The sequence below is a fragment of the Artibeus jamaicensis genome, unplaced genomic scaffold, assembly GCF_021234435.1.
Source record: "Artibeus jamaicensis isolate MK-2021 breed Jamaican fruit bat unplaced genomic scaffold, CSHL_Jam_final contig_384, whole genome shotgun sequence".
Taxonomy (NCBI): Eukaryota; Metazoa; Chordata; class Mammalia; order Chiroptera; family Phyllostomidae; genus Artibeus; species Artibeus jamaicensis.
In genome coordinates this window covers 9,200,164-9,214,005 of record NW_026521810.1, presented here as the reverse complement: position 1 = coordinate 9,214,005, position 13,842 = coordinate 9,200,164, and the positions used below count along the sequence as shown (strand labels likewise).

At 38.2% G+C, this 13,842-nt stretch overlaps 1 protein-coding gene across 6 annotated transcripts in view; it reads left to right on the top strand.

The window, feature by feature from the left end:
- REV1 (REV1 DNA directed polymerase) overlaps window positions 1–13,842 on the top strand; it is a 113,996-nt gene that overhangs the window by 88,591 nt on the left and 11,563 nt on the right. For all 6 annotated transcript variants that reach the window (XM_053664684.1, XM_037141110.2, XM_053664685.1 and 3 more), the window contains 3 exons: window positions 77–196; window positions 9,654–9,874; window positions 10,066–10,238. In XM_053664684.1, coding sequence (XP_053520659.1) covers window positions 77–196; window positions 9,654–9,874; window positions 10,066–10,238 — 514 coding nt within the window. The remainder of the gene's footprint in view (window positions 1–76; window positions 197–9,653; window positions 9,875–10,065; window positions 10,239–13,842) is intronic.

Sequence of the window (13,842 nt, the reverse complement as noted above, 5' to 3'; positions counted from 1 at the left end):
AGATGTCTTTGTTAAAAATTGTAAAAATTAGTTGTATTTCTTGAACAACTTTTGTGTTTGTTTTTTTACTGTATAGGTTCTAATATTCTCCTGGCTAGAATGGCAACCAGAAAAGCAAAGCCAGATGGCCAGTACCACCTAAAACCAGAAGAAGTCGATGATTTTATCAGAAGCCAGCTAGTTACTAATCTACCAGGTAAACACAAATCTTTTCTTTTTAACATTTACTATAAACATTTATTAATATTAAAAGTTTATGTTTTATCTCTTTTTCCAAAACATGAATTAAATATTTTGTTTATTTTGAGTACCATGAGAAACAAAATTTGGAATTTCACAATGAGTGTCTCAATTGATTTATCAGGACCTTAATGTTACATTTACTCTTGCTTCTGATGTGTTTTACTTTTAAGTATTTCTCAAGTAGCAAGATAAGGAATTCCAAAAAGTCATTTAAAGTGAATATGATGAAATTGGCTTTTGGTCTTCTAAATAAATCATAATTGAAATAGTGTACTTTTGGTCAAAGATAAAATTTTGAGAATTGAGTCATCTATAAAATTATCCTGTTGGACTACTGACAGTTTTTTTTTATTTTAGTAAGTAAGTAGTTTTAATTAAAAGTATAAAGTATACATGGCATTTTATGCAGAAGAATAAAACCTAACGATGAAGTAATATGTGTGGTTAAAACTCAAAGGTTGAAATAAAGCTTCCATCTATATCTTTCTTGCCAAAGGGGCAGGATTTAGTTATTTTACATTTTTGTGTAGTTACTGTTTGGCTAGCTAACCTAATATGTAAAATCTTTCCATGGAGAAATCATCAGATAACCGTTCATTGTAACTGAAAAATGGTTGCCTTTTAAAAGGCCTTGAAGAGTGCCCTGGCAGGGTGGCGCAGTTGATGGAGCATCATCCTATGTACCAGAAAGTTGCAGGTTCGATCCCTGGTCAGGGCATATACAGGTGGCCACTAATCGATGTTTCTCTCTCACATTAATGTTTGTCTGTCCTTCCCCCTTCTCTCTCTAAAATCGATGAAAACATATCCTCAAGTGAGGATTAAGATAAATAAATATATATGTACCTTGAATAGATATAAGTTTGGGGGGTAGGACAATTTCACAATTATTAAATACTTAGACTTGCTTTCTATGGTAGATGTCTGTTTCTAAGAAATTTTTCTAAACCACATGCCAGTCCTTGATACGATGTCAGATAATCCTTTCCTGTTGGCTGTAAAGCTCCCTGTATTAGCTTCACAAAGTTCTCTTGTGTTTGTGGTGGGAAAGTTCAAGAAGCACATTTTTAAAAAAGGTTTTATTTATTTCTACAGAGATGGGAAGGGAAGGCGAAAGAGAGGGAAACATCAATGTGTGGTTGCTTCTTGCGCATCCCTTTTGGGGACCTGGCCTGCAACCCAGGCATGTGTCGTGCCTGGGAATCGAACCTGCAACCCTTTGGTTCATAGTCTGGTGGTCAGTCCTCTTGAGCCACAGCAGCCAGGGCCAAGACAGCACATTTTTGATGAGAGTTTTTAATTCATTCATTTGTTAAAGATGAATGTAGTGGTATTTTTAGGTACATATTCTTAAGACTAATAAAAGTATATCTGAACTAAGAAATTTCTGTTATAGGACATAAAATACTAAATGATCAAAAGCCATTGTATAATGGGTTAATTTTTAAGCTTCCTAACTCCCTACTAAAACACTTAAATATATTAGTGTCAGAAATGGGAAATATGACATTGTGATGGTCCATTTGAGGTTAAACTTAATAATTAACCTTGGGAAAATCAAGCTAGCAGTTACAGCAGGTCTTTGAATTATATCATCTGTTTCAATGTCATTTTGTTTATGATGTTGATGAGCAAAAAAAACTTCAATTCCCATCAGTCTGCTGTTAGTGTGGAGTCTACTTGAAGGTGGCATGTTCTCCCCATGTCTGTATGGATTTTCTTCAGGAACTCTGATTCCTTCTTCATCCCAGAGATATTTCTGTGAGGGGCATGTCTGAATTGTCCCCAGTCTGAGTGAGTGTGGGTGTGTGTGAGTGGCCCTGCGCTGTAAGGGTGTCCCTTCCAGGGTGGGGCCTGGCCTGGTGGCCTGAGCTGCTGGGAGAGGCTCTAGCTCTAGCCACCACTGGACTAGAATCAGCGGATTGGAAAAGCATTGGAATGCTCTCACTTGGTTTTATTACTCTTTCTTAAATATATGCAAAGCTCATATTTATGTGTAAATATTTAATATTGGGAGTGATTAGGATCTTTATTTAGAAGTTTGGTGATGTTTTTTGACCAGGAATATGCTGTTGGAAACTTAACTATTGTTTTTATCAACTAGTCTAGGGTTAAATTGGTTTTCTTATACCTTTTTTCACTTAAAGTTAATTTCCAAGAACTTACTGATGATGTTAAGTGAGGAATTACTGGACCTATTTAGACAACACAATTTAAATTATACATTTCATTGCAGTTTTATATAAAAAAGAACCTGTATGTTTAGAGCTACATGTGAAATTTGAGTTCAAGTTTATTATTCCAGCCATCTCTAGTAGTTTGCTACAGCTGCTGTAGCAAAATACCACAAAAAATGTATTTTCTCAAGATTCTGGAGGCTAGAAGGCCAAGGTTGAGTTATCAGTAGGTTTGGTTTCTTGTGAAGCCTTCTGCCTTATGGCTTATAGTCCATGTTGTCCCTGTGTCTTCACATGGCATTTTCTCTGTGTGCGTCTGTGTCCTGATCTCCTCTTATAGGGACACCAGTCATGTTAAATTAGGGTCCACTCATATGACTTCATTTTACCTTTCAAGGCCCCATTTCCAATTACAGTCACATAATAGGTATTGGTTATTAGTATTTCATCAGATGAATTTTGAGGATACACAGTTCAGTCCATAACACCATCTTTAAATGTATCATTTTTGTAGGGTTTATTTATTTGTTGGTATTTTTACACAGAAATAGAGAATGTTTAGTTCCTTGGCCCAGCAATCTTATCTTTCATCTTTGTTTGCTTCCTGGCTGGAGGGACTTGATTTAATTTCTTGAAAAGCAAGTATGAGATTACATGTCCTGGTTGAGTTCTTAGGTGCACAGCCTTGAATGTCCTAGTGGATGGATGCGTGGAAGATGGGGCACCAAGGTTGGCTTCCTCTGGTAAGCTACCTTCTCATACAGCATCCTTTTGTCTTCAAAAACCAGTTCTTTTCACCCAAAATTGTATGGTTTTCATGTGTTTAAATTATTGGCCATTATAAAATCCTCAAATTCTTAATTTAGAACATTTCAGGTATACAGAGTGTCAGCCTTCTCTGTTATCCCTGTCCTGAAGGTGGCATTATAATCCATAGTTTCTCACAGTGTGTTCTACAGGATACAAGCTGTTCTTAAAAAAAGGATTTCACATATGTAAGGGGACCTTCACAGGCGTGGGCCTACACAGTAAAAGTTCTGAGAATTCTTACAATAAAGAAACCAATTTGTTAAAAACTAGTAATCTCCCAAAGATATTTGAAGATGGATATGTAATACCTTTTAATATCTTGTGGAACATGATTTGGGGAAATTTTGCTCTCTAACCTATAACCAGTAGAAATTTGGTGTTGACACACCTTGCTTCTTGTCTTCACAAGCTCTCTTTGGCCCTAAATATTTATTATTTATTAGCACAGTATACCTCACACAATATTAGCTACATAAGAAGGAAAAACATACTAGTTAAGTTTGTTTTAGGGAACTCCACAGAATGATTATATGTTAAGCTAACAAATAAATTACTTAATGAGATCTAGTTATCTAATGAAAGACTGGATGTCCCCAACAACTGTTTAAGGACAATAGCAGTTTTGGTGTGTTCCTTGGATCTTTCAAGGCTTTTCTCCTTGTAGGTGTGCTTTTAATTTAAGGACCTTTTCTACCTGTTCTGGGTTTGTGCACAGACTGGGTCAGCCTGTTTTACATCTCTTTATTCTCACAGAAATACCGTGAGCGTGTTTATCTTTATCTTCATAAAGATCTTTGCTGTTCTGATATGGTAGTCCTAGCCAAGGGAAGCTTAGGTACACTAATTAAAGTTACATAAAGTTACTAAGATCTAGTTTCTCAGTTGTACTAGCCACATATCAGTGCTCAGTAGACACTCAGGTGCCTACTAGATTGAATAGCACAGGTATAGAACATGTCCACTATCACAGACATTTCTGTTAGTGCTCATGCTGTTGTGAAAGCTTTATTCTGAAACTTGACTCTCCTAGGGCTCTGTTGGACTGTCAACTTCTGGATGTCAAGGAAGGGACATTGCTGGCCATTTCTAATCTAAAGTAATTGTTCTCATTCAAGTACAGATACCGAGTCTCTGTCCCAGTAACTTGCCCAGGAGCTTCCACATCTTTGATTTTTCTTCTACCTTTCTCTGAGACTTGGTTCTAAGTTAGCATATTGTCCTTCAGTTTGCCTCTCTAGGTAATTGCACTCAATGTGAACCTCAAGACCCTGTTACTTTCTCCTTAGCCATGCCTCCATTTCTTATAAACACTTATATGATTCAGTCAATGAAACTAGCAGTCCTCTCAGGGTTTTGCTGCTGATTCCAACCTTACCTTTTCCACCCTACTCAAGGTAATAGGTTGTGAAGACAAAGGTAATAGAGGTTGATCCACCCCCATGCTTGCCTCCCACACTAGACTTCAGGCCCATCCTATTGCACTAGGTGAGGTTGCAATGGAGACCATTGCCGCGGTCCAGCCGCAGCGGGTCAGGGGGTCCCACAGGTGAGGGCAAGGCGTCGGCGCTGGGTAACAGACGACAACACGCCTCAAAGGACAGTGAAGCTCTGTTCCGTTTATTGCAAGTACAAGCAGGTTTTTATAATTCTCATTTCAGGTAGTGATTAATATTTGCTGTATAACATGATCATTTGAGCAGAAAAAATCAATACAAAGACAATCAGTAAAAGTACAAAAGTTCTCATAGATTCAGTTAAAAATTATTTTAACTAGGAGAGCCATTAATCAGACAGTTAAAAATATTTTATTGTATACCAAAGTTTCTCAGAATTTGGTATAGGGTATAAGGATACGCTAGACTGAGTAGAGAAAATAGATTTATTATAAGACCCTTGTGATGTCTAACTTAGCTATCTACCTTTTTTGCTTAAAATGTTTTTTCAGTGTACCATAAATTCTGACTCCCTAGTGACTGTTCTTGTAATAACTAACTAGCTTTTGTTATTACTTTGCCTGTCTAGTTGATATATATTCCTATTCAAGGTAAAGGAGGGGCTGTTCCTATGTAGCAGGGGGCTTTCAAGGGTACTTCTTTTAAGTTTCTCTAGGAGTACTTTTTATAAACATGTTTTGTACTTTAATTCTTTCTAAGAAAGTAGTGAGATTATCTTATGATTTCCTAGAGTATTCTATCTTATCTTGGGTGTTTTTCTAATGATTGTTATTGATTAAGCTTGAATTCTCAGATTGTTTTGATTGTTTCCTTGTGCCTATATTCCCTGACGTTCTAGTATGATATTATTGTTCTGTTCATTGAGCCGGGAAAGGTCCAGGCACACTATCTGAATCACTGCCAGGGTATTCATAATGATTAAAACAAAAAGGTCATGATCTCTAAAGCAAGCACAATCACAATAGGTATTGCAAGGCCTTCCATGCCACGTCCACCAGGTTGGAAACTGCTTCCTTGAAGTCTTACACCCCCTCTCAGGACCTTGTCACGGAGAGAGGGATCCAACAGTGGACGCGGCAGTGGACGTGGCAGACCATCTTTTCTTCTCCCCTACAGGGATGGTCAGTTTGGTGGTTTAATACAATAGCCTTTCTTTTGTTCCTGTCAGTGAATAACAATTTTGTTCAGTATACTTAGGACACTCTCAAAACACTATAGGTGTCCCATTGCCCCACCCTAATACACACAAAATCCAGGATTATTATTGCCTCTTGCTGATTTGCAAGTCACTGGGAACAGATTGGCTCCCAGATATGTAAGGGAAAGATCCTGGTTACATTTCAAGGAAGCAAGGCAACAGTGAGAAGGAAAAAATAGAAACAAAAAGCCTTCCCTGAACATGACTAGAAAAACTCTATCTTATCTGACTTTGGCAAACATAGTATATGATTTGTTCATTTCCTTGTGTTTCTCCTCCCTACCTTGAAAAATACTCGAGGTTTCACTTAGAGTTTCACCATTTTGCAAATGGTGTACCTCTGGAGGATTTTTTGTTGTTGTTAATTCAGACTCTAGTATTCCCACTTGTTCTCCATTCTGACTTGGACTATAAAATAGCACAGATGGGAGGCAGTATCCTTAACATCTTTTAGGGAATAAATTCTCTTGGTTTAAACTTGTCTAGCCCACTCCCGTGGCCATAAGTCCTTTGTGAGCTTGACAACCTCCTAACCTTGTGACATGCATAACTGCTACAAGAGGTTCTTCTGGCAGAAATTAGACTTCAGTGGTTGTTCCTTCTACTGAAAACACTCAGCGGATAAGAGCCAGAATTAACAGTAATGACCAGAAGATATCAGACAGACTTCATTCTGAGCTCTCTGATAAGATCTTGCAGAAGACCAGAAACACAACCTTTTCCTTACTGATGAAAAGTATTGATTTGACAGTTTGGAGGCCATTTTAATAAGAGTTTTAGTTTCTCTGAATTGCTCTTAAATACCTTTGCTAGATTTGTGTATTTTTGTTAAGCTTTCAGGCAGATTGAAAGCAACACAACAGAACCCATCATCTTTACATGAGGCTCAAACTTCGTGATTTGAACAGTGTGACATAGGGACTACTAAATGCTGGCCCACCTGTGGAAGGGTGGTGATACCTTTTTAGGAAGATCATCTTTGTTGATAAAAGAAATTAGTTTCTGCCCTCCAGCCCCCTAATGCCACTTGGTTTGCTTAGGAACCTTCATCCCCAAGGTCATTGGTACCACTTTGTCCAGTAACATTTTTGGATTCAGGCCTATGTCGGTAAGTTCTTATTGTACTTCTCATTTAAAGAAAATGTTGTTGCAACTAATGTTGAAAACTTTAGCCACTACCAAAATTGCAGAGGAATCGTAACATTCATGAGTTTCCTTATATGTCTCTAAGTCATCCTATAGCTTAACTAGTTGATTTTGTGAATAAGATAGAAATTTTGGTATTACTAATAATAAATAAAATTGCATTCTTGCCCTGGCCAGGTGGCTCAGTTGTTTGAAGCATCATCCCATACACCAAAAGGTTATGGATTTGATCCCTGGTCAAGGCACATACCTTGGGAGTAGGTTGGGAGTAGGATCCCCAGTCAGGATGCGTATGGGAAGCATCTGATCAGTGTTTCTCCTTCTCTCTCCCTCTTTCTCTAAGATCAATAAACATATCTTCAGATGGTACGTTTAAAAAAATCACATTCTTTTGAGACCTTACATAATACATATTTGAGAAGTTTTGGTTCACCTATATGTGGAGCCCAAATTGAGAAGCTTCTAGAAATTACTAGCATGGTTTGTGTAAAAAATTCTTTAATTTAGAAGCCTAGGACTCCTGGTCAAGATGGAGGAGTAGGTAGATATACTTTGCCTGCTCTCATAATCAAAAGAAGGACAGAAACAAATTTTAAACAAAAAACAATGAGAACTGCCAGCAGATCAAACTGTAGAAGTCTGATAACCAAGGAGTTAAGAAGAAACATTCATCCAGACTGGTAGGAGGGGTGGAAGTAACTTGTAACAGTGGCTGAGGACCGGGCAAAGCTGTAATTGGCAGAGCTGGCGGTCCCACATTTGTGTGTGGATAAACCAATAAACCAGGAGGAACAACTGGGGAGTTAGAGAAACCACTCGACCCAGGGTTCCAGCGCAGGAAAATAAAGCCTCAAAACCTCTGACTGAAAAACCTTTGGGGTGTTGAGGTGGCAGGAGAAACTCCCAGGGTCATAGGAGAGTTTGTTGGAGAGACCCACAGGGTCCTAGAACGTACACAAAACTACCCATCTGGGAATCATCATCAGAGGGAGGGTCCCAATTTGCTTGTGGGTAGCGGAGAAAGTGACTGTAAGCTGATGGAGAGCTGAGCAAGCTGCATTGTTTCCCTGCAGACCCCTCACTCCACATAAAGCACCACAACACAGCCACATGCATTGCCCCACCCTGGCAAATACCTAAGGCTCCACCCCTTACTACGTAACACGCGCAACCAGACAAAAAAATATGGCCCAAATGAATGAACAGATCAAACCTCCAGAAAAAATACAACTAAGGGACAAAGAGATGGCCAAGATAGCCAACCTGTCAGATACACAGTTCAAAACACTGGTAAGCAGGATGTTCACAGAAATGTTTGAGTGTGGCCACAAAATAGAGGAAAAAAGTGAAGGCTATGCAAAGTGAAATAAAGGAAAATGTACAGGGAACCAACAGTGACTGGAAGGAAACTGGGATTCAAATTCAGTGGTTTGGAGCAGAAAGAAGAAAGAAACATTCAACCAGAACAGAATGAAGAAACAATAATTCAAAAAAGTGAGGAGAGGCTTAGGAACCTCTGGAAATACTTTAAACATTCCAATATCCAAATCATAGGGGCACGAGAAGGAGAAGAGAAAGAGCAAGAAATTGAAAATATATTTGAAAACACAATGAAGGAAAACTTCCCCAATCTGGCAAAGAAAATAGACTTCCAGGAAGTCCAGGAAGCTCAGAGACTCCCAAAAATTTGGACCCAAGGAAGCACACACCAAGGTACATCATAATTACATTACCCAAGATTAAAGATGAGAGCATCTTAAAAGCAGCAAGAGCAAAGGAGACTGTTAGCTACAAAGGAGTTCCCATAATACTGTCAGCTGATTTCTCAAAAGAAACCTTACAGGCAAGAAGGGGCTGGAAAGAAGTATTTGAAGTCATGAAAGGCAAGGACCTACATTCAAGATGACTCTATCCAGCAAAGCTGTTATTTAGAATGGAAGGGCAGATAAATCTGTTTCCCAGGTAAGGTCAGGTTAAAGGAGTTAATCACCCAGCCCTTAATATATGAAATGTAAAGGGATTTATCTAAGAAAATGAAGATCAAAAATATGAACAGCAAAATGACAACAAACTCAGAACTATCAACTGAACCTGAAAAAACAGAAACAAAAATAAACTAAGCAAAAAACTAGAACAGGAACAGATTCACAGAAATAGAGATCACATACAGGGTTATTAGTGGGGAGGGGGAAGGGAGGAATAAGGGGGAAAGATACAGGAAATAAGCATAAATGGTAGGTACAAAATAGACAGGCAGAAGTTAAGAATAGTATGGCAAATGGAGAAGCCAAAGAACTTATGTGTATGAGCCATGGAGTGAACTAAGGGGGGGGAATGATGGTGAGAGGCGGGGTACAGGGTGAGGGTAATAAACGGGAGAAAAAATGGGACAACTGTAACAGCATAATCAATAAAATACATTTTTAAAAATCCATTAATGAGATGCTTCAGTTCTATTACTTAAAAATTTTAAGGGTGATTATTTAAATTAATAATTTAATATTTCGATTATGGAATTGATTTAATAATTAAAGAATAAAATCTGAATTCATGATTTCATATTGATAAAGAATTTTTCATAGTTTATGTATAGAACTAAAGAACTCAATATATCCCCTTTCCTAGGAGTTGGACGGTCGATGGAATCCAAACTGGCATCTTTGGGAATTAAAACTTGTGGAGACTTGCAATATATGACCATGACAAAACTTCAGAAAGAATTTGGTCCCAAAACAGGTCAAATGCTTTATAGGTTCTGCCGTGGTTTGGATGATAGACCAGTTCGAACTGAGAAGGAAAGAAAATCTATTTCAGCTGAGATCAACTATGGAATAAGGTTTACCCAGGTACTGATTTCTCATTGGGCGTTGCCTCTTGGTGCTTGAAATTGTCATAAAACTTGCTATTCCTAGAGCTTGCAGAATAGTTTTTTAATTGAATATTCTCAGTAAGATAGTGAATGATGTGCATGTATAATATTGAAATTGTTAGTTATATAGGACATAACATGGGACTTTTCCTATGTATGTTTCCATAGCCCAAAGAAGCAGAAGCTTTTCTTATGAGTCTTTCACAAGAAATTCAAAGACGACTTGAAGCTGCTGGCATGAAGGGTAAACGCCTGACTCTCAAAATAATGGTACGAAAGCCAGGGGCCCCTGTAGAAACTGCAAAATTTGGAGGCCATGGAATTTGTGATAACATTACCAGGTAAACTTATCTTAAAAATAATATTAGGTATTAATATTTCAGCACAATTGTAGAAAACAAAAGAAACATAAATAAAGATTTGTAAACAGTGGTGTTATTTGATATTCTGTAGAGCCAGGCCTCAACCTAAGGCCATTTCAATTATGTTAATGTGGTCAGGTTCAGTCAGTCACATGAACTCATAGCAGTAGGTCAGCCTGTCAGTATGTTCCTGACCTTTGGCAGACCATCCTGGAGTTTTTCAGGGTGGTGTTGACTTAGGTGCATGTCTGTGGTGTCATGAAAGAGACATGACACAAATTCACACGGACTACTGAGTCCTGTGGAGGAAAAGGGTTGGCATGGCTACTCCCTCAAGGAGCGGCCTCGCAACTCAATGGGAGAGCATGCTGACCATTGCCTAGATAGGCTTTTACTGGTTTTTTTGCACAGGAGTTCAGGTACAACTTATTAATCATCACGCAGTAAACAGTAGATAGTATACAAAGAATCATTATGGCTGCTTCTAAGTCAGGGTCAGCTGAAAAGGCTACAGAATTTTGGGAAAACAAACTCATTTTCTGCCCAGGCCTTTATCATTTAACTAAAAGCATTCTTAGCAAAGCAGGCTTCACAGGATTGTTGGGAATTCTTGCTTATGCCAGATCAACCCTGATCCCACTCTAGCTGGCAAAGGGCTGCACCGCCTTCCCCATCACAGGTTTTCAGGCTTAAGTGGATTAGAGCCAGGAAGTGCTTCTCCCAGAGGACATGGGGACTTGGGCTATATACTGTATCACATAGCTGGGGGGCAAGGATCTATTGCTCGCTCTTTGTTGCAGCCCCCAAAGTCCTTCCATGATGGCCTCCCAAGTGATCGTGCCTGGCTTAGGTTGCCCCCCCTCTGAGGGGTCTTGCCCGTCTCTGACTATTTGACCATGCATTGGGGGTAGGGGAGTAAGTAGAGGCAGCGTTTGCTACCAGAGACAAGCTGTGTCTACTTGTGGCTCGCATTCCAGAGGTTGCTCACTCACTCAGTCTTAGCCATGGGGGCAGTTACAACTCTTGAAACCAGGCAGAGCAGTTCCCAACAACCTACACCTACAAAGATAGTTGTGGATTTGGTGGAAGGGACCCGTTGGGAAATTTTAATATAGTAATTTCATAAATGATTTGAATGATACATTTGCTTCATTTAGGGAGGTCTAATTTCTGTTTGTAAAAAGATAATCATTGTAGTCTCTGAAAACTGTTAGAACAGTTTATTTAAACAGGATTATTTAAAAATCCTTTCTTTTTTTGAGGGCAACGAATACAAAACTTCAGTTAAGAATTTGTGACCAATGTGAAAATACTTAGTTTTGCACACCATTTTATAGCATACTTGTACACTGTATTGTATCTGTTGGTCAACCAAAGCTTTGAGACTTTGACCCCAAAAGCCGCACATAAGGAAAGGAAAGCTCATGCTGACTATATGGATCACATTCACATATTTATAGTGATGTTGCTAAGAGTAATGAGATGATGTCAGTCACAGAAAACTTCCAACTTTATCATTAATGCCTTTGTTTACCAGAAAAACAGAAATTACAAATTACACATTAAACAGCATAACTTAATAAAATACATTTTATGCAGTTGATAATCTTGAACTGTATTTTAATGAACATTTGATGTATCCCTATTTCAAGTGGTAGTTTGTTAAATATAGTGATAGTGGTCATTTCTATAATAAGCTATTAGGACCTTACTCTGTATATAATTCTTTTTAAACATGGTTCTTATGGGAGAATCAGGTCCAGTTTATAATATTATTACCTTTTCTGGTATTGTAACCTAGAGCTTTATTTGTTCAAGATACATGGAAAGAATCATCCAAAAATGAAATAATTTTCCTGTGGAAGGAGAGCTGGTAGCAATTAGAATTTCCTTTTGCCATGTGTGCGATTTTAAATGTCTTAGAGTTCCTTAGCATTGTACAGTGTTGTGGTACATTCAGCAGTACTCAGGGGCTCACTCTGTTTAATCTTATTAAGAAAATCAGCCTTTATGTCACCTTGTTTGGAAAAATCCAGGTTGTCTAGAAATCTAATTACAACATTTAAAAAACTGGGGTTTAAATTAAGCCCCCTTTTTTTGTGGGGCTAATAAAAAAAAAAGAGAAAAAAATAAAAAAAGGAAAAAAAAAAAAAACAAACAAAAAAACAAAAAAAAAAAAAAAAAAAGGAAGGGAAGGGAAGGGGAGAAATAATGGAGGGTAGGGGGGGGGGGGGGGGGGGGGGGGGGGGGGGGGGGGAAGAAAAAGGCAGGAAAAAGGGGGGGGGGGGGGGGGAAGGAGGGTATCGAAGGGGTGGGAAAAAAAAGGGGGGGGGATAATGGGGGGGGGGGGGGGGGTGGGGGGGGGGGGGGAGGGAGGGAGGGGAATACTTTTTTACACTTTATTTTTTCTAACCAAGGACAATACAATATTTATTCAGCTTTTTTTTCCGCATGTGTATGTTTACTGTTGTTGGTTTATTTCTTTCTTTTTTTGTCCTGAACTTTTAAAAAAGTTTTATTATGAAAATTTTAAATGTGTAACACAAAAGTAGAAAGAATAGTATAATGAACTCCTATGTATCCATCACCCGATTTCCACAGGGGCTGTTTGCTACCTGAGCATCATCTTCCCCTTGCCCAGGTGATTTTGACGCACATCTCAGCTTCTGTATCATTTCTTCCAGTGTTTCAGTGTTTACCTCAGACAAGATAAGGGTTCTTTGTTTAATGAACATAAGTAGTAAAATACACATTTTGCTGTGCCCTTAAAATACTAACTTTGGATGACACATGATGCAAATGGAGCACATGAGTAATTGAAACAGGTGTCATTTTATAAATGTTACCAAGATGTAGCTAGACTGTAAGCCATTATCTTAAACCTAACTTTGTGGTGGTATTATGACTGCATAAGCAATGCTGTAGGTGAGGGATCATGAAATATTATAATACTGACCCCATATCTCTTCTAATTCAGAGGTTGACAGACTACTTCCTGTGGGCCAAAGGCAGCCTGTGGCTTGTTCTTATATTATTGGTGTGAAGAGAGAATGATTTTTATATACAAGCTTGTGAAAAATGAAGAGTGTGGAAGAGACCACTGGGCACAAGTCATTTACTATCTGGCCCCTTACAGAACAGTTTGTGGATTCCTTCTGTTAGTCTCACTACAACACTGTATTTCACCGTGTATTTCACCTGTATAATGCGCTCCTGTGTATATGGCACACCCACATTTTTGGCCCAGACTTTCAGGGAAAAAGTCTTTTGTTTTAATTTTTCCATTTATTTTTTATTCATTTTTATTTAGATACTTGTTTTTTTTATTATAAAGGAATTTTAGCATTTATTTTTGAATATATTATGGTACAAGAAATTTTATGTAGCATAATGACAAAACCACAAGAACAGATAACAGGGTATTTTAGGTACTGCCCATGTGTAATGTGCATCCTTAATTTTCCCCTCAAAAATTTAAGCGAAAAAGTACGTTATACACGGCAAAATATGGTATTGTCCAGTTGAGTAAGAACTGGTCTCCACATTCTGTATTTCTTCAATTTCTGTACTTGGCCTTAACCAA